General features: G+C 42.1%; 1 protein-coding gene across 1 annotated transcript in view; it reads right to left on the bottom strand.

Moving 5' to 3' along the window:
* PDE7A (phosphodiesterase 7A) overlaps nucleotides 1-18,072 on the bottom strand; it is a 1,297,734-nt gene that overhangs the window by 932,890 nt on the left and 346,772 nt on the right. The window contains exon 3 of the mRNA XM_044065847.1: nucleotides 1,242-1,305. Within this exon, the coding sequence (XP_043921782.1) occupies nucleotides 1,242-1,305 (64 nt within the window). The remainder of the gene's footprint in view (nucleotides 1-1,241; nucleotides 1,306-18,072) is intronic.

Here is an 18,072-nt window from a genome sequence, read left to right as displayed (position 1 = left end):
TTCTCATCCCTCTTACAATGCCAGATTTAATTTTAAACAGCACTGTTCGTTATCTACAACGTTCTTGTCAAAAAGAGCATTTTTAGTTGTAAAGTTAACTTTCCTCAAGGAGGAAAAACAGAAAGAGTGCAACAATGATGAAATAAGCTTAAAGCTGCGCTGCCTACCATGCAGAAGGACTGAAGAGCAACTGAAGATTAATTCATTTTATATCAGTATGTGTATTAAAGACGATGATGATCAGGCACATTCCCAGCAGGAAAGGTGACGATAAAAGACAGAAGTCAGAAACAAGCTTCTAAGAAGAGCAAGTTCTAAGATATACTTCTACTGCAACAGTTACCAAACATTCAGATATAAAGACATGATAGTCATGCTCTTGAAAAAAATGGACATCTTTTTACCAGATTATATTCAGGGATTAATACACTTACCACCATGGAAGCATGCCACTAGTATGAGCACTCTTTCAGTGAGTACCAATGCTGCAAAGTTGCTGAAAACCATTTTCAGCAGCAATGGAGTTTGCTCTTTACCCTACTGCTGTGCAACTGTGTAGCTGGTATGTATAGATGTATGGGGGTATGTGGGGAGCATTTCCCCCACCTGGAAAGTGCTGAGGACTTGCCTCCTGCATAAAAAATAGTTTGAGGTTCACTGAAAATGTCTTTCATCAAGTTATTTTTGCAGACCTAAAAGTTCTTTCAGCAGATCAATATGATTCAGCTATCTCACACTGTGCAATACAGATGTTTAGCAATCTCAGAAAGTTAAACGGACCGTAAGCTCATTCCTTAAAACAAATATAACCATATTAAGCTTCAAGAGAGTAACAAAAGACCTGTTGTTGTGCAGGGTGGCAGGAGAGATGGTAATGAAATTCAAACACGAATTAATGAATTAAAAAAACAAGGCCAAAACAAAACACTGAAAAAATGTCTCAAAGTGGATCAGGAAAGAAAAGTACAAGCAGCAGAAAAAAGCTTGGAAATAAACAGGAAAAAAACACTTGCACCTGCATGCACACATAATACAAGTTTAAAGAGAGAATTCTATACATACAAACCTTTAAACATAATATATAAATTAATAAAGGACATAGTTCCCATTGCCAAAATAATGATTTCTCAGTGACCCAAAATTACACTAAGGCAGATGAGCAGACTAATATTCCTAGAGAGTTTAAAAATCAGACAAACGTGTTAACAGGGAAAAATGTTTATAAGCTTAGAAATACTTACCATTGGTTAATCTATCAAATAAAAAGATATCAAAATTCCAGCTTCCAACTTTTTCTAGCATGCACTGAAAGAAAAAGAAAACGTTATGTAAAACGAACTGATATTCTGCTAAATGATAAATGCCATTACATATACTACTAAAAAAAAAACTGGACAAATATAGTCAAATGAAATGATACAAACAATTCTAAACAAACGTTTGCTCTGTGACCTTAAGCTTTCCAATCTATTACTGGCATACTATACAAAAACTATTAAAGCATGCACACAATATACCAACAACAGTAAAGCACTTAATGCTGAGAACATACTTCATTGAATAGAAAGTACTATTTATATGAAGAACATTTAAAAGTTATGTACTTACCTTAACTAGGCATTTGTGTTGTCCATTTTCATTCTCCCTCACCGTACTGGTTTGGATCTGACTCGGCCATATATACCAGACTTCTGATCCAGCTCTCGAGTTCCTCCCTCTACCCACAATGCCCAATTCCCACAGTCTCAGATTGAGTTTGCTGCCCTATTTCCCAATAGTTATAGAGAAACAGGTATTGACAGACAGAAAAGGCAGGTCTCAAACTGGAACTGTAGGTTCCAGACACAGCCCAATAGGTTCTTCCAGAAGAAAAAGGATGAGGGATCAATGGGAGGGAAGTTGAAGAAGAATGAAAATAGACAACACAGATGCCTAGTTATGGTCAGTACATAACTTTTAAATCTGATGTTGTCCTTTTCATTTTTCATCAACTTATGGGAGAGAGTCCCCAGCTACACTGATCTCGGGTGGCCCTCATGGAAGGATATTCTGGAGTACTGCCGAACCAAAGGCAGCTCTGTTTCTAGAGATGATATGCAATTTATAATGAGAGACAAAGGTAAGAGTTTTGGACCATGGAGTTGCAGCACAAATACCAACTGAAGTTCTTGACCAAAAAGCAGATGAAGTAGCCATGAATCTGGTTGAATGAGCTTTAGGAAGGTTTAGGTAGTGTCATACCTTGCTGAGTGTAAATCTATGAAATAAAGTCTGTAATACATTTAGCTATGGGAACTTCAGAAACTGGATGACTTAGGTGATTTGGAGAGAAAGACACAAAGTTGGTCTGATTTTCTAAACTGTTTTGTTCTATGAAGGTAAAATCGTAGTTGTCAGTGCACATTGAAGAGGTGTAGCATGTACTCCACTTTATTGGAAAAGTTTGTAAAGAAACCTGGTAAGTGCATGGACTTGGCTGATGTTATTTTCAGAAGCCACTTTAGGTATAAAAAAGGGGGCAGTCCATAAGGAAACCCTATGTTTATGAAAAATAATGCAAGGGGTTTTAGATGAAAGAGCCTGGAGTTCAGATATTTTTTGCCAAAGTTATAGCTACCAAGAAACCAGTCTTCCATGACAGAAATTTTAGGTCACATTTGTCTGAAGGTTCCAAAGGTTTGTGTGTTAAACCCTCAAGTATAGTTGCTAGATCCCAAGGTGGTGAGGGATCCTTTATCGGAGGCCACAAAATAAAAAAGCCTTTCATAAAAGATTTACATAATCTAGAGGAAGCCAGGAAAAAGACTTGTTCCCTGTTTGAAAGTAAGAAATAGCTACCAACTGACGCTTACTGTAAAGAAACTTGCTCCTTTACAAAGGGTTATCAAGAAATAAGTAGCAGAAATTGGTGCAGAAAAAGGGTCAATTGTCTTATCTAATGCCCAAAAGGAGAACCTTTTTCATTTGCTCTTGTAAACTCTTTTGGTAGAATCTTTTTGAGAAGCCAAAATAATGTCACGTAAAGGGGAAGAAAGCCTGGACTGTATATTACTATAGGTGGAGAAACCACACGGTTAGCTTGAGGGCCTGAATATTGGGGTGTTGAATCCCTGATGGGTGAGAGAGGAGTTCCTGAGTAGGCTCCAGTATTCATGGAGAATAACGAAGGTGAGACCATAGAAAGGGGAACCTTACTTGCTGAGAACATAAGGGGGCAATGAGGATTACTGAGCTCTTCAGTTTTCTGTAAAAAACTTGGGAATTAAGGGCATTGGAGGGCAAGCATAAAGAAGTCCAGAGGGTCCAACATGCATCAGTGACTTACTCTGAGAGGAGATAAGAGCAAAGTACCGGGGGTGGCAAACGGGTCATAGCAAGGTCGGCTCCAGTGCAGGAAGATGATCTCCACTACCGAATGATTGAGACACCACTTGTGAGGCATCAGAATGCATCTGCTCAGTTTGTCGGCAAGCACATTGTTCTTCAGAATGTGTGTCGCAAATAGAAAATGATCTTATGAGATCACACATTCCCAAACCCTAATGGCCTCTCTGTAAAGAGAATAAGAGAATTTAAGTAACTTTATCTGCACTTTTTTTTTCAAAAGAATACAGTATTTAAATTGATTTTAACTGTGTGTTGCAGGAATATTAACTGAACTGGAAGTTAGTGTTTGCTGAATTTTGTTATTTGCTAGTAATTACAGGTGTGGGGGTAGCCACATTCTTTGATTTCCTGTCCTTGCCTATTTAAGTGGTACAGTGTGAAATATTTTCTGCTTAAAAACCTCAGCTTTGGCCGGCTAAGAACTTGCTGTATTCAACTGGACGTATAAGAGAATTTAAGTACCTTTATCTGCACTTTTTTTTTTCAAAAAAATACAGTATTTAAATTGATTTTAACTGTGTGTTGCAGGAATATTAACTGAACTGGAAGTTTTGACTCTGCTCTTCAGTTAGTCCCACCCACCCTCCCTGTTTTTGTTTTGCTGTTAATCTTAGTGGCCTTGAAACTGCCCGCCCCTCTTGTAAATTTGTGTTTGGATACTCCTTCTGGGCCCATCTCATTTGCTCACTCAACTGAGTGCAGTGAGATCATATTCTGATTTCAGGCACTCCTACTGTGTACAAAGAGAGCATCTGGGAAACAGAAAAAAAAATTAAGCTTGTTTCTTGCCTTTCCTGTTAAGTGGTATAGACTATTTGTAGGCTTCTGAGCCCCCAAGCCCTTCTGTGTTGGAGGGAAGCCTTCTAGCTTAGTTTTTTTTTCCCTTATAACTAGCCAGTTTTCTAGTTTCAGCACTCAAATCTGTTTCTTTGATCTCAGCACTTAAGAAAAAAAAAAAAAATTCATCTGCTTTTACTGTACTTGTATTTCTACCTACTTTATTTTACTTTTGCATCATCTTAAAAGTACTCAGTTGTATTTATCACTGCTTGGTGTAACTCATTCTAAGCCTTTTGGTTTAAACACTTGGGCTTCGGACCAGTTGTTTTGCACTGAGAGGGTTTGTGGTCTGCACTGTAGTGGCAGAACAGGTAGCTTACATCCTTCTAGGTTGGGAACTGCTGATTGAGGGCTCAGTGTCTGTTATTCTAAAAGTGTATTAATTCTGGTTTAAGCACTTGGGCTTTCAGGCCAGTTATTTTACATTAAGAGGGTTTGTGGTCTGCACTCTTGTGGGAGGAGAGGCTGGACTCTGCCCTTCTGAGCTGGGAATTTCTGGTTAATGGCTTATAGTGCATGCATATCTGAACTGCTTCTTACTGAAGTTGGTGCGCCTTGTTTGCTCTGGTATAGACTGGATTCGGGCCTGCTGGATCTAGCTTTGTTTGTGTAACTTGAGCACTAATCCAGGCATTCTGTAAAGTATTCAATTGTATTTATTACTGCTTGGTAGTAACTTGATTAAAGTGTAGCTATCATTCTAAGTCTTTTGGATTAAGCACTTGGGCTTCAGACCAGTTGTTTTACATTAGGAAGGTTTGTGGCATGCACTGTGGTGGCAGGACAGGTAACTTTCATCCTTCTAAGTTGGGAACTGCCGATTGAGAGCCCAGTGTGTTATTCTTAAAGTGTATTAGTTCTGGTTTAAGCACTTGGGCTTCAGGCCAGTTATTTTACATTAAGAAGGTTCGTGGTCTGCACTCTTGTGGGAGAAGAGGCTGGACTCTGCCCTTCTGAGCTGGGAATTTCTGGTTAGAGGTTTATAGTGCCTGAATATTTGAACTGTGTATTACTGAAATTGGTACACCTTGTTTGCTGTAGCATAGACTAGATCCAGGCCTGCTGAATCTAGCTTTGTTTATATGCTTGTTGTTTGTTTGCTTGTTATTTCCCTGGAACGCTAATTCCACCTAATACGCAGCTTCTCATCACTTCTGTGGATCACTAGTGATATCTACATTGCTTACTGTACTTATTTCCTTGTTTCACTTGAAAGAAAGTTACTGTTTGTCGTTTTTGCATTTAAGTTACCTGTAACACATTGCACTTAAGTTACCTGGCACTTGCTCGCTAAAGCAATTATATAAGTCAGCACTAAAAATTAAAAGCACTACACCCTCACACTCCCCACTGGCCCTTGTTTTCAATTATTAAAGAATTCCCAATATTATTCTAGCATGTCCAAAGGTCAGTTGTCAATCTCCTCTCCGGTCCAGCTGGTGAATCTGGGAATCTTGAGGCAATGTTACAACTGCCTCATGTACACAGACAACCCTCTCCTCCTCCCAACAAATTCCAACACATGTGAGAGATGCAACCATATAGCCAAACTGGAGGCTAAGCTCTCTCAACTCAGTACTGGCATAACCAGTCAGGAGGAGAAGGAAACCACACTCGCTACAATTCCAGTCCCACATAGACCTACCACAACAGCAAACCAAACACATAATCACACAAAAACATACTCGGAGACTCTAAATAAAGATCTACCTAAGCAGCAGACACCCAAGCAACCGCTACCCCAAAACAAAACACATGCAACACATATCTCACAAAGCCAGTGCGCCGAACAGTCACAGCCCTTAAGACTAAACAACACACCTGATACACTTGTAATAGGTGACTATCGTCAGGCACACTGATGTCCCGCTCACCAGGCTGAACAAGGAGAGGGTCATGGTGAGCAGCCTGTCGGGCGCTGGGATCCGCCACATAACACAAGCACTCAGGTCACTCCAAGGCAAGTACAAATATGACTCAGTCATTGTCCATGCTGGTGTGAATGACCTGAGGCGTACCTCCCTGGCCTACATGAAAAGAGACAAAGGAGCTCTCTGAGCATGTAGCCCAGGCCGGTATGACCCTGACCTTGAGTAGCATCTTACCCTCACCAAGAATGATGCCACAATATGAAGACAAGATGATCAACTTTAACAATTGGCTTAAGCACTGGTGTCATTCAAAGGGGATCCAATGCCTGTCAGCTTGGGATGATATGCTCGACAAGCCACAATGCTTCGCTAGGGATGGCTTGCACCCGTCACCCCTGGGCTTTCGGATATTGGCAAAGGCTCTTGCAACCGCCGTAGTGCCTTTTTTAGGCAAGGCTCAAAAGACAAACCCACCTCCATAGGTATCACAAGGGATAAGAAACTAAGAGTAATGCTACTCAACGCCAGAAGTCTAAACCTCAAGATGCACGCACTCAAAACTCTCCTTAGCATGGAGAACATCGATATCTGTGCAATAACAGAAACCTAGTTCAGGGCTCCCGAGAGCACCCCAGCACTACCAGGTTATACCTCATACCATGCTTTTCGGCCCCAGAACTTGGACCAAACCACAAAAGTAGGGGGAGTATCAATATTCATCAAAGATACCCACACCTCCAGGTTGGTGGCAAAGCAAGAAGCATCAGAGACTATCCACGTGCAACTAACAGTGGGTAAAACTGCCTTCCAGTTTATAGCCTGCTACAGACCCCCCTCCCAAACCCAGGAACCCCACTCGGCCTTTCTGAGAACACTGGAAAATATGAAGCTCTCTCCAAACACCATTATATTGGGCGACTTCAACTACCCAAACATAGACTGGGAGCATTACTCTAGCTCCAACACCCTAGCCCAAAGGTTCCTAGAATTTATAAACTCAAATGCTATGGAACAACTTGTTACCACTCCCACAAGAGGGGAAAACATACTGGACCTGATCATCACCAACATGGGGACTCTATGCTCCAGACCAAAAGTGTATCCCTCACTGGTAAGATCAGACCATAAACTAATCTCACTGGATATTCACATCCCGACCCCAACCCCTGCCCAGAAAACCACAGTGAAAAACTTCTCTAAAGCAACTTTCACACTCCTCAAAACCGAGGTGGAATCCTTCAAAGCCCCCGGGCCTGTGGAAAATACGACCGAGACCGCAGAATCCTTTATAAACGCATTCTATGAACACCTTCAGGAATGCATGGATCATGCGATCCCAAATAAACCCAAGACCCAATCCTCCAAAGGCAGATGTCCTGTCTGGTGGACCCCAGCCATAAACAAACTATACAATAGAAGGAGGAAGCTACTAAATGATAGAGCAAAATCCCAAAAAGGGAAGGCATCACTGATCAGTATTCGCAAAAAACTACGGGCACTCATAAAATTGTCTAAGGCCAGCTTCGAGAGAAAAATTGCACAGGACACCAAGGATAATCACAAGGCTTTCTTTAGTTATGTTAGGAACCTGGGTGGTAATTCCCAGATATGCTCAGAATTAGTCCAAAATGACAAAAAATACACTGAACCCACAGACAGTGCCAACATCCTAGCTGACAGGTTCAGTGCAAACTTCTCCACCCCCTCCCCACCAAAAGGGCAAATATCCATCCCAGCAGAGTGCTGCCACCCTGACATCTCAGATGCTCAGGTAACAGCCGCCCTCTCCAAAGCAAAAAACACAGCATCAATGGGACCAGACGGTGTCCCGGGCTGCGTCCTACATCAACTCCAAGAAGAGCTAAACCCAAACATAAAACTACTGTTCAATCTCAGCCTTACTACAGGATATGTGCCCAAAGAGTGGCGTACAGCAACAGTGGTCCCTCTCCATAAAGGTGGTGCCTCAACGGATCCTGGAAACTATCGCCCCATAAGCCTGACTAGCTTGGTCTGCAAAGCTATGGAAAGGATCATCATGGACCTCATAAATAAAGATATTGGGGACCTACAGACACTGGATCCTACCCAGTTCGGCTTTGTTAAGGGCAGATCCTGCCTCTTAAACCTGGTTGATTTCTTTGAAACAGTCACCAAGGCCATTGACAAGGGCAAGGTGGTCCACAGAGCCTACCTGGACCTTGCAAAAGCCTTCGATACAATACCCCACTCGGGCATTATAGATAAGCTCACCAGCTTAAATATAAACCCCTATGTCACTAGATGGATTGCAAACTGGCTCAAGGACAGAACCCACATGGTTAGAATTGCTGGAGCCATGTCAGACTCCAAACCAGTTACAAGTGGTGTCCCACAAGGCTCAGTCCTGGGACCTCTCTTGTTCGGTATATATTTCTCGGAGGTACAGGCCAACACGGAAGGACTGTGGCTGACCAAGTTCGCAGATGACTGCAAACTGGGTGCCATAACCCACTCTCCAGCCGACACAAGCATCCTCCAAAAGGGCCTCATAGAAACAAACAACTGGTGCCAGAGCCATGGCCTCAAGCTAAATGCCAAAAGTGTATAGTCATCCCTTTGGCAAAAACAAAGTGCCCACAAATTACCACATAGGTGGTAATCCATTAAGTACAGAAGAAGTAATTAGGGACCTGGGGACCCAAGTTGATAGCAATCTCTCATTTGACAACCACGTGGCCAAAGTGGTTAGAAAAACATTTTATATAGCCCACCTAATCATGAAGGGATTCACATCTAGATCAGGGGAGGTCATCGTGCCTCTTTACTCATCCCTCATCAGGCCCATAATTGAGTACAATGCCCCTTTTGGGATGTACCTTACCAGACACCTGCAGCAACTGGAAAACCCCAAAAGTACCTCACCAAGAGGATTAAAGGGCTCAAACAGATGCCATATGCTGCCCGGTTAAAGAAACTCCAGCTCTACTCAGTGGCATACCGCCTGTTCAGAGGCAATCTGTGCCTGACGTATAAAGCCATGTCCAACCCAGAATTAATGGACATGCTGCACCTCAGAAAATCCAAATCCCATCGAGCTACGCGCTCGAGAGACTTGAACCTCAGCACAGAAATAAATAGGTCATGCCGGAGGGACAGATTCATAACCCAGAGGCTCCCTTCACTCTGGAATAAAATCCCAGTCCAGGTTAGGCAGAGTCCCTCATTGACTCTCTTCAAGAGGAATCTTGATGAGTGGATGGGAGATCGTAGGTTTACCCCGGGTATCACTGTTAGACAGAGGCACAGTATACTAACCTCGAAAAAGGGCATAGCAAAATAAATTTAAAATGGGTGGCAAAAGCCAAACACATTCTGGCTAGGCTTATAAATGCCCTAGGGCAGATAGCCTAGTATGAACCTATGAACCTATAAGATTGAGTTCCTCTCCTTGCTTGTTAATGTACCAAACTACAGACATGTTGTCAGTCTGAACTGCAATAGTCCCCAAGGGAACAGAATCTTGAAATACTTGCAATGTTAATAGGACTGCTCTCACCTCTAGGACATTGATATGCAACTTGGTCACCTGTGAGGACCATATGCCTTGGACAGTTCTTCCCAAGAAATGCCCCCCCCCCCCCACACACACACACACCCTAGTTGAGAAGGGTCCTTGGTCAATGTGGCTACTGAGTTCAGAAGAACAAAGAGTCTGCCCAGAAAAAGACTGGGAGATTGTATCCACCAGCAAATATGTTGCTTGCAAATTGGGGTGAGCTTTACTTAAATAGACAGGGAATAATATAGAATTGACCACTGTACAGCTAGTGTCCACTGGAGAACCCGAATAAAGAAGATACTAGAGAAAGTAGAACTATTGCTTCTGCCACTGACCTTTGTGTGACTTGTGTGACGATGTGTGGTACTGCTAGCTATGCAAAAGAAGTAGGTCAGTGGATGTGTAACATATGCAAGAACATCTAGCTGGAATTTTTAAAGAACTATATGTCATTTGTATATCAAACTGATTTGTAAGATGCATGTGCTGAAAAATGTATTTGTAAAGCTGCTTGTGTTAAAAAATGTACCAAAAGTGTGCTCTGCTGGACAAAAAAAGAAATATACATGTAGGGCAGTAACTGTTTAAATGTATATATTTTAAAAGAGGATACAGGCATTCATAACCCACTACTCCATTCTGACATTCTAACCATAACAGAGACCTGGCTAAAACCCAGCATGCAGAACGAGGAAATTCTCCCTCCAGGATATAATATCCTAAAAAGTACAGTTTTGTACCTACCATAAATGTAGATGTTCGAGGATTCCATTGCTGCAGTCCTTACTATTGGGTATAGTCCGCATCCAGTCGGCCCGAATACCAGAGTATAAGGCTGACGTCGGCCAGGGCGCATTAGACTGACGTCAGTACGTCAGGGTACTAATGCGCATGACCGGCGTCATATCCTCAGTCTTTTCTTGCCCCAGATGTCAGAAGACCCTAAAAAGACAAGGCCCAAAATACCTGCACCAAAACATGAACAACATATACAAAAATATAAGCATGGAAACTCACCTACACAACCACCCCTAAACACAGAGGGGAAGGAGGGAGGGTAAATTGGACTGCAGCAATGGAATCCTCGAACATCTACATTTATGGTAGGTACAAAACTGTACTATGTTCTTCGTCTTCCATTGCTGCAGTCCTTACTATTGGGTAGAATCCCAAAGCAGAGGTAAGGGAGGCTGGCAAATCATAAAGAAGCAGGAGCTGACAATATGCCTTGCAAAACAGCTGTGGCAAAACCAGCCCTAGACTTAGAGTAGATAGGAAGGTGATAATGCTTAGAGAAAGTATGCACTGAACTCCAAGTAGCTGCTTCCAAAATATCCTTAGTTGCCACCCCCCGTAGAAATGCTGTTGAAGTGGCAGTAGCCCTAGTGGAATGAGGCCTAATCCCAGCTGGAATCTCCTTGCCATGATGGGAATAACAAAATGCAATGCAAAGGCCAATCCACCTAGAAATAGTTTGTTTTGACACAGGCTTGCCCTGAACTCAAAGCAAAAGAAACAAACAACTGCTGAGACTGCCTAAAATCCTTAGTCCTGCTTAAGTAATAACGCAATTGCCTGTGTACATCTAAAGTATGCAAAATCTTTTCCCCTTTATTTTGGGGGTCTGCATAAAAGTAGGCAAATGAATAGTTTGGTTTAAAGCCACACTAGAAACCACCTTAGGCATAAAGGAAGGATTAGTACGTAATGATACCCTATCCTTATGGAAAATCAAAAGGGCTCGACTGCCATAAGGGCCTGCAACTCAGACACCCTTCTTGCAGAAGTAATAGCCAATAAAAAAGCAGTCTTCCATGACAAATATTTCAATTCAGCAGTAGCCGCAGGCTCAAAAGGTTGTAGAGTAAGTTTTTCCAACACAAAATTGAGATCCCAAGCAGGAGTAGGAGCTCTACGTGGGGGTCTTATATTCTTTGCCCCTCTAAGAAACTGCTTGAACAAAGGATGCGAAAACAATGGTGGGTCACAATCATAGTGAGCTGAGATTGCTGCAGCATGAATCTTAATGGAAGAGAAGGACAGACCCTTGTCCAGTAACTCAGTAAGATATTGAAGAGCCATACTCAAATTAGGCTCAGAAATCTCCAAATTCTTTGCTTTACTCCAAAATAAGAATCTCTTCCATTTATCTGCGTACACTTTCCTTGTACTAGGTCTTCTGGCTTCCATAATCACATTTAAAACTTGTTGAGGAAGTTGAGACCTGCTGTGTTTCAACACAGAATATGCCAGGCTGTCAGATGAAGAGAGTGAAGCTTGACATTGAGCAGATGACCGTCTTTCTGGGATAACAGATGTGGAATCAAAGGTAAAGGCCATGGAGGCTTCTTTACCAGACTCCGTAGTAGTGGGTACCAGTGTTGCCGAGGCCAATCTGGAGCTATCAAAATCATCCTTGGCCTGTCCTGTCTGACCTTTAACAGTACCTTTGGAAGAAGAGGCAGAGGTGGAAAGGCATACACATGAAGGTTTGTCCAACTGAAAGACAGAGCATCCACTTTCCAGGCTGTGTGATGAAACCCCTTTGTGCAAAACTGTGGCAGCTGGTGGTTTAGTGGAGAAGCGAACAGATCTATGTCTGGAGTTCCCCAAGACACTGTCAATGTCTGAAATACATGAAGATCCAGTTTCCACTCGTGGGGATCCATGATTTGTCTGCTTAACACATCTGCTCTGCATCGGACCACGCGGCAAAAAAGACTGAGGATATGACGCCGGTCATGCGCATTAGTACCCTGACGTACTGACGTCAGTCTAATGCGCCCTGGCCGACGTCAGCCTTATACTCTGGTATTCGGGCCGACTGGATGCGGACTATACCCAATAGTAAGGACTGCAGCAATGGAAAACGAAGAACATCTAGATAGGATGGGAAAGAAGGGAGGGGGCATTGCAATTGTCTATAAAAATACACTTATTATACAACCTCTACTAACTCCTCTACCAAAATTTAATACTGCTGAGATCATAGGCTCTATACTACACTTTAAGAAAAAGAGTATCAACATTCTTTGTGCGTATATCCCTCCAGGTAATAACTCTTCAATAATTGAGGAGATTCTTCAATGGGTAAAAGAAAACCTTCGCACAAGAGACTACTCTACTAGGAGACCTAAACACTGATTGGCTAGCCTGCAATTCTAAAAAAAACAACTAACTACATCAACCTATACGGATTCGCTCAACTCATTCAAGAACCTACTACAGTAGATAAAAAGTCCCAAAAGGAATCTATACTAGATTAGAAATTAGTTAACTGCCCAGAACAAAACTACCAAACAGGTTGTCTACCAGATGGACTTAGTGGCCACCTCCCAACTTTCTTCCTACACAAACGTATTAACATACCCAAACCTACAGTCTATAGACAAGTCAGAAATGATTGCAATGTACTTCACTATGCTCCATGGCTTATTAAGTCCACTAGAGCCCTATTAAAGTCCAGAGATAAGGCATGGAAAACCTGGAAGAAAGACAACACAAGTCTTTCCAAACAAAACTATCAACACCTTAGGAATCAGGTCAAACAACAGACAAAGCATGATAAACAGAACTATTACCCAAGCATCCAAAATAAATACTCCAACCACTCTCAAAAGTTCTGATTGAGCAAGACGGTAGCTTAGCCTAAAGGTAAGGCAAGATGCAATAATTAACCTGTGGTTAGCTTCCCTAGGAGGGAGTGGGAAGTTGGAACTATAAAATGGGGAGTATGCTTTAACTAAAAATTCAACCCAGCTATGGTAAAAAAGGTGGATTATTAGAGTATGTTCTACCAAGTGGCCAACTTCATTAAAGCTCTCCAAGTTAGAAGCTGAATGGAGCTCAATGCTGCTGTGCTCACCTCACAAAGATGGTCACAAAGTAAGAGAAAATTGTTAAAAACAAATTCAGTGACATTCACCTAATAATTACTTCTACTGGAAGGCTTGTGTTTACAAGTTGAGATTTCCCAGGGCTGATTTGCGCTTTGGCTGGAAATTGCTTCAGAACCGCAGGTGGTGGTTATGGTGGGGGGGGGGGGCACAATCCCGAGGCTTGTGGATGGCCCGAGCAAACTAATAATTACTTCTACTGGAAGGCTTGTGTTTACAAGTTGAGATTTCCCAGGGCTGATGTGCACTTTAGCTGGAAATTGCTTCAGAACCAAAGGCGGTGGTGGTGGTGGTGGGGGGGGGGGCGCAATCCTGAGGCTTGCGGATGGCCCGAGCAAACTAATAATTACTTCTATTGGAAGGCTTGTGTTTACAAGGTGAGATTTCCTTGGGGTGATTTGCGCTTTAGCTGGAAATTGCTTCAGAACCGAAGGCGGTGGTGGTGGTGGTGGTGGGGGGGGGGGCGTGCAATCCGGAGGCTTGTGGATGGCCCGAGCAAAAGTGAGCACAGACAGCAAACTAAGGGAAACTCCTTCAGGTTGGGACTATACTACATAATAGATACTCTATAACCTCTTTATCCTTTACCCCCAACACTATTATTTGGTTTAAAAATTACCTATCAGACCGACAACAAGCTGTCCAGTAGCAAGGAGTTTTATCACCTCTGCTCCCAACTACCACTGGTGTACCCCAAGGTTCCATATTGGGTCTACTCTTTTCCATCTTCTCCAATAACCTACATTCCTCTACCCTGTAGGCCTCACTAATCCAGTATGCAGATGTTTCCACCCTAATCTGCTCAGCCGCATCTCTTACCTCCCTACAGCACCTCACCCAGTAATCCTTTGCCTCAATAGAAAGGTGGATCACTAATATTCAACTTATCTTCAATCCTAACAAAACATAACTACTTCTATTCACCCCAAACAAAGCAAAAACCTCTCCACTCTCCTCCTCTAGCTACACCAATAATGGTACTGTCATTTCACCCTCTCTCCACACAAAGCTCCTTGGCGTCGAAATAGCTTTGACATCCACACCTCTCAAACTATAAAAAAGGTACATAAAAAATGGGTTCCCAATACAGACAAAAAACTTTTTACCTGATCAGGCTAAGGTCACCCTAGCTCAAACCCACCTTCTTTCCACATTAATGTATGCAGCCCCAATTCTCACTTAAGTTAGGAAATCTGACCTAGAAAAACTTGAGTCCTGTTATAACAGAATTGCCAAGTTTGCTAATAATTCCCTGTTTAGAACCCATCACTGCATACCTCTTAGGCAACTTCAGTGGCTTGAGCTTCCACAGCTACTAGTCTATCACCAACTTGTCATATCATACAACCTAAAAAAACCTGACAAAACTTCCGCTCTAAGGCAATTACTAACTACACACCAAATCGTCCACTCCACTCTGCCAACAAATCACTCCTATCACCTCAGCTAACAACACGCATGTGTCGCATAGTCCTAAAACTGTTACGTCCACACTTTCTCTTTTTCTCTCATAGTACATGCCCCAGTAAGCATGGGTCTTACAAATGGCACCCCTTGACAAACATGAACTTGCAGTAATCTCTGTCTGTTTCTTAGTACAAACAGAATGTACATATGTAAATATTGCTGATTTGAATTGTCTGTACTGTTTTCTTTTCTCACTAGATACTACTAGTATAACAAATTATTTTTTTACACTATGTATAATATCATTATTGTTGTTATTTGTTGTTTTGAATTAAGTGGAGCTTTTCTCCCTGGGCCTCCACTGAAAATGGACCTCGTCCAGTCGACCATCCCAAGTTAACAAATGTAAAATAAATAATGGAACAGAGGAGGTTAATCTCAATCCACCTAACTTTGAAAATAGTTAAAGTAGCAAACAGACACCAACTGTACCACAGCTAGGAAGTTTATTATAAAACAGGTAAGCGCTTTCAGGGATGTGCTAACTTTGAAAATAGTTTCAAATTATATTACCTGGCTTAGGCTATAAAGACTGTATCTGACAGTTCTCAATGCAGCCAAAGACGAAAAGTCTGTACTAGGAAACTTTCTGCATTGTCTTTGGGGTGAACTAATTGCTACTCTGGAAGGGTAGAGGTTTGAAATGGTTTTATGACTTCCAGGAGATGCAGCAGAACTTAGCAAGGCTCTGTGTGTGTGTGCATTATTGACACACACGTGCTAAATCCTGACACCTTCTAGCCAAGGGGGCTAGCATGGGAACCAGAAAGTCAGATGACCAGATGTATGTGATGTCATTCTATAATACATCATTAAAAATATTTTAATACTAGGCGAGACAGAAGTTTCATTGCAGTCTGTTTTTGTAACCTGATTAGTTAAGTGCTGTTTTTCTGTATCTGTGTGAATCGATTTGTCTGTGTCATTTTAATATTTCCTGCGATTGAAACTCTGGTGTTTACTGCTAATTGATGTTTAGTATTTTCATGTACACTTATTATTAAACAATTTGTCTGTTATTTTAATATTTCCTGTGACTGAAACTCTGGTGTTTACTGCAAAATGTTTAGTATTTTCATGTACTTTTCTTACTTATTATTAAATATATTTAAACTTTTCATTATGGCTGGTCTTTTAGAAAATATTTTAATCATTAAGAGCACTTGTATATATATTTGGTGACAGCTCTGGCCGCTCTTAAAAGCCTTGCTGCTGGTCAAACTACCACTTGTATTAATATTAATTTCACTCAGTATAATTAGGTACTCTTGCAAGAGCCTTAGAGTAGCTGGCTTTGGAGTGTCTGGTTGTGGTGTAGCTATCTTATAGTCTGGGCAGAATAAGGACTAGCTAGTAAACCTGTGCCAGCCTTTTCCAGGTGTGTGCGTGAAAATCAAATCTCAAGAGAGTTTGTGTGTCAGCTGTTTGGAGCAGGGACAGGAAGCACTGATTTCACAGAGATGATGCTGGAGAACTTGGCTTGGACACTCAGCTGAGGTCTCAACTCTATAGCTGTGCTAGTGGGGAGTCTTATTGGGGACCTGGAGGGAGACAGAGAAATCCAGACCATGGACTGAGTGTGCTCCCTGTGCGCTCTTAAGGGAAATTGGGCTTGATGCAGACAGCTGCATCGGGGAATACTGGGAGTATCCATTATTGTTTGAAATGAACGTCCCTCTCCTTGATTACTGGCCCAGAGTGGGGATGTCACACCTTGTGCTTGAAGTACCAGCCTTGTTGGGGTAGACTGGTGGGCAAGGATAGTCTGAACCTGATTTCTGATAAATAAGGTGAAGAGACAAAGATGCTACCTGTGCTGTTGTGTCCAAAACTTAACTGATGAACTCCAGGCCCTAATAGGTGTAAGTTTTGATTTGGCAAGATTTATTGTAATTCCCAATGTTTTGCAAATCTGGAGCAAATAATCCCTGACCTGTTGTAGCAGATGCTTGGAAAACGGAAGTGAGCAGCCAGTCAACTAGACATGGAAACACTTGGAATCCCTTCAGTCTTAAGTGAACTGTCACTACTGCCATGCATTTGGTAAACACCCTGGGGGCTATCGTGGCTCCAAAGGGCAAAGCTCTGAATTTGTAATGACTGCCTCCCAATGGAAGTGAAGATGTCTTCTGGATCCTCTATTATGATGTGATAGTATGCATCCTGAAGATGGAATGAGCAAATCCAATTGCCCTTGTGGAGAAAAGGCAGGGTGGACTGAACCATGAGCATTCGGAACTTTGCTTTCTTTATATACTGATTTAATTTGCTTAGATCCAAAATGGGTCTGAGGTCCCATTTTCTTTGGCACTAAAAAGAAGTACAAATATGTTCAAAATCCTTTCTAGTCTGGTAGGAGACTCTGGATGACGCTTTTGGTTTTCTTGTGCTGTGGCCTTCCTCAGACTAGTTGGAACATCGGGAAGTTTCTTCGTTTGTCGATGAGGAAGAAGGGAAAATGGTATGTAATAGCTTCCGGATATTATTCTTAGCACCCATAATTCTTGTGTTATACTTGCCCAGGCATCTAGATGCAAAGAGAATTGACCCCCGACTGCTTCCAGAGCTGGACAACTGGGCAACACTTCAGGAGGGCTTAACGGGCCTGTCTAAAAAAAGAATCACCAAGTCCTGGTTCTGCAAGCCTTCTCTGCCTCTAGGGTGACATCTACCATTACAATTTCCTCCTCTGCTACTGGAGGAATTATCCCCACATAAATCTTGGAAAGGTCCCTGAAATTTACAGAACCGCATTTTCTTACCACCTCTCTGGTTCCTACAGAAGGTTCACTGAAGCGCAGAAAACTTGATCCCCACTACAACGTCTTTCCATCTTGAATTTTGTGGGTAAGCATATCATTTAATGATGGCCCAAACGAAGAAGTGACATCAAAAAGAGCATTAATAAAGGAACTCTTAAAAAAACTCCACAAAGTCATATAGACACATCCAGGCATGTCTCCATATGGCGATGCCTGAACCGGCTGCTCATGAGTTACCTTTAGCTTTTTGAGAGATTAACCTTAAAGCATTTGATACAGATAAAACAGTGGCCAGCTGACAGGATATC

This window comes from Protopterus annectens, chromosome 3.part0, assembly GCF_019279795.1.
Source record: "Protopterus annectens isolate FY-2018-M chromosome 3.part0, PAN1.0, whole genome shotgun sequence".
Classification (NCBI taxonomy): Eukaryota; Metazoa; Chordata; order Ceratodontiformes; family Protopteridae; genus Protopterus; species Protopterus annectens.
Note: the sequence above shows the minus strand (reverse complement) of the source record. Positions and strands in the feature narration are given on the sequence as shown.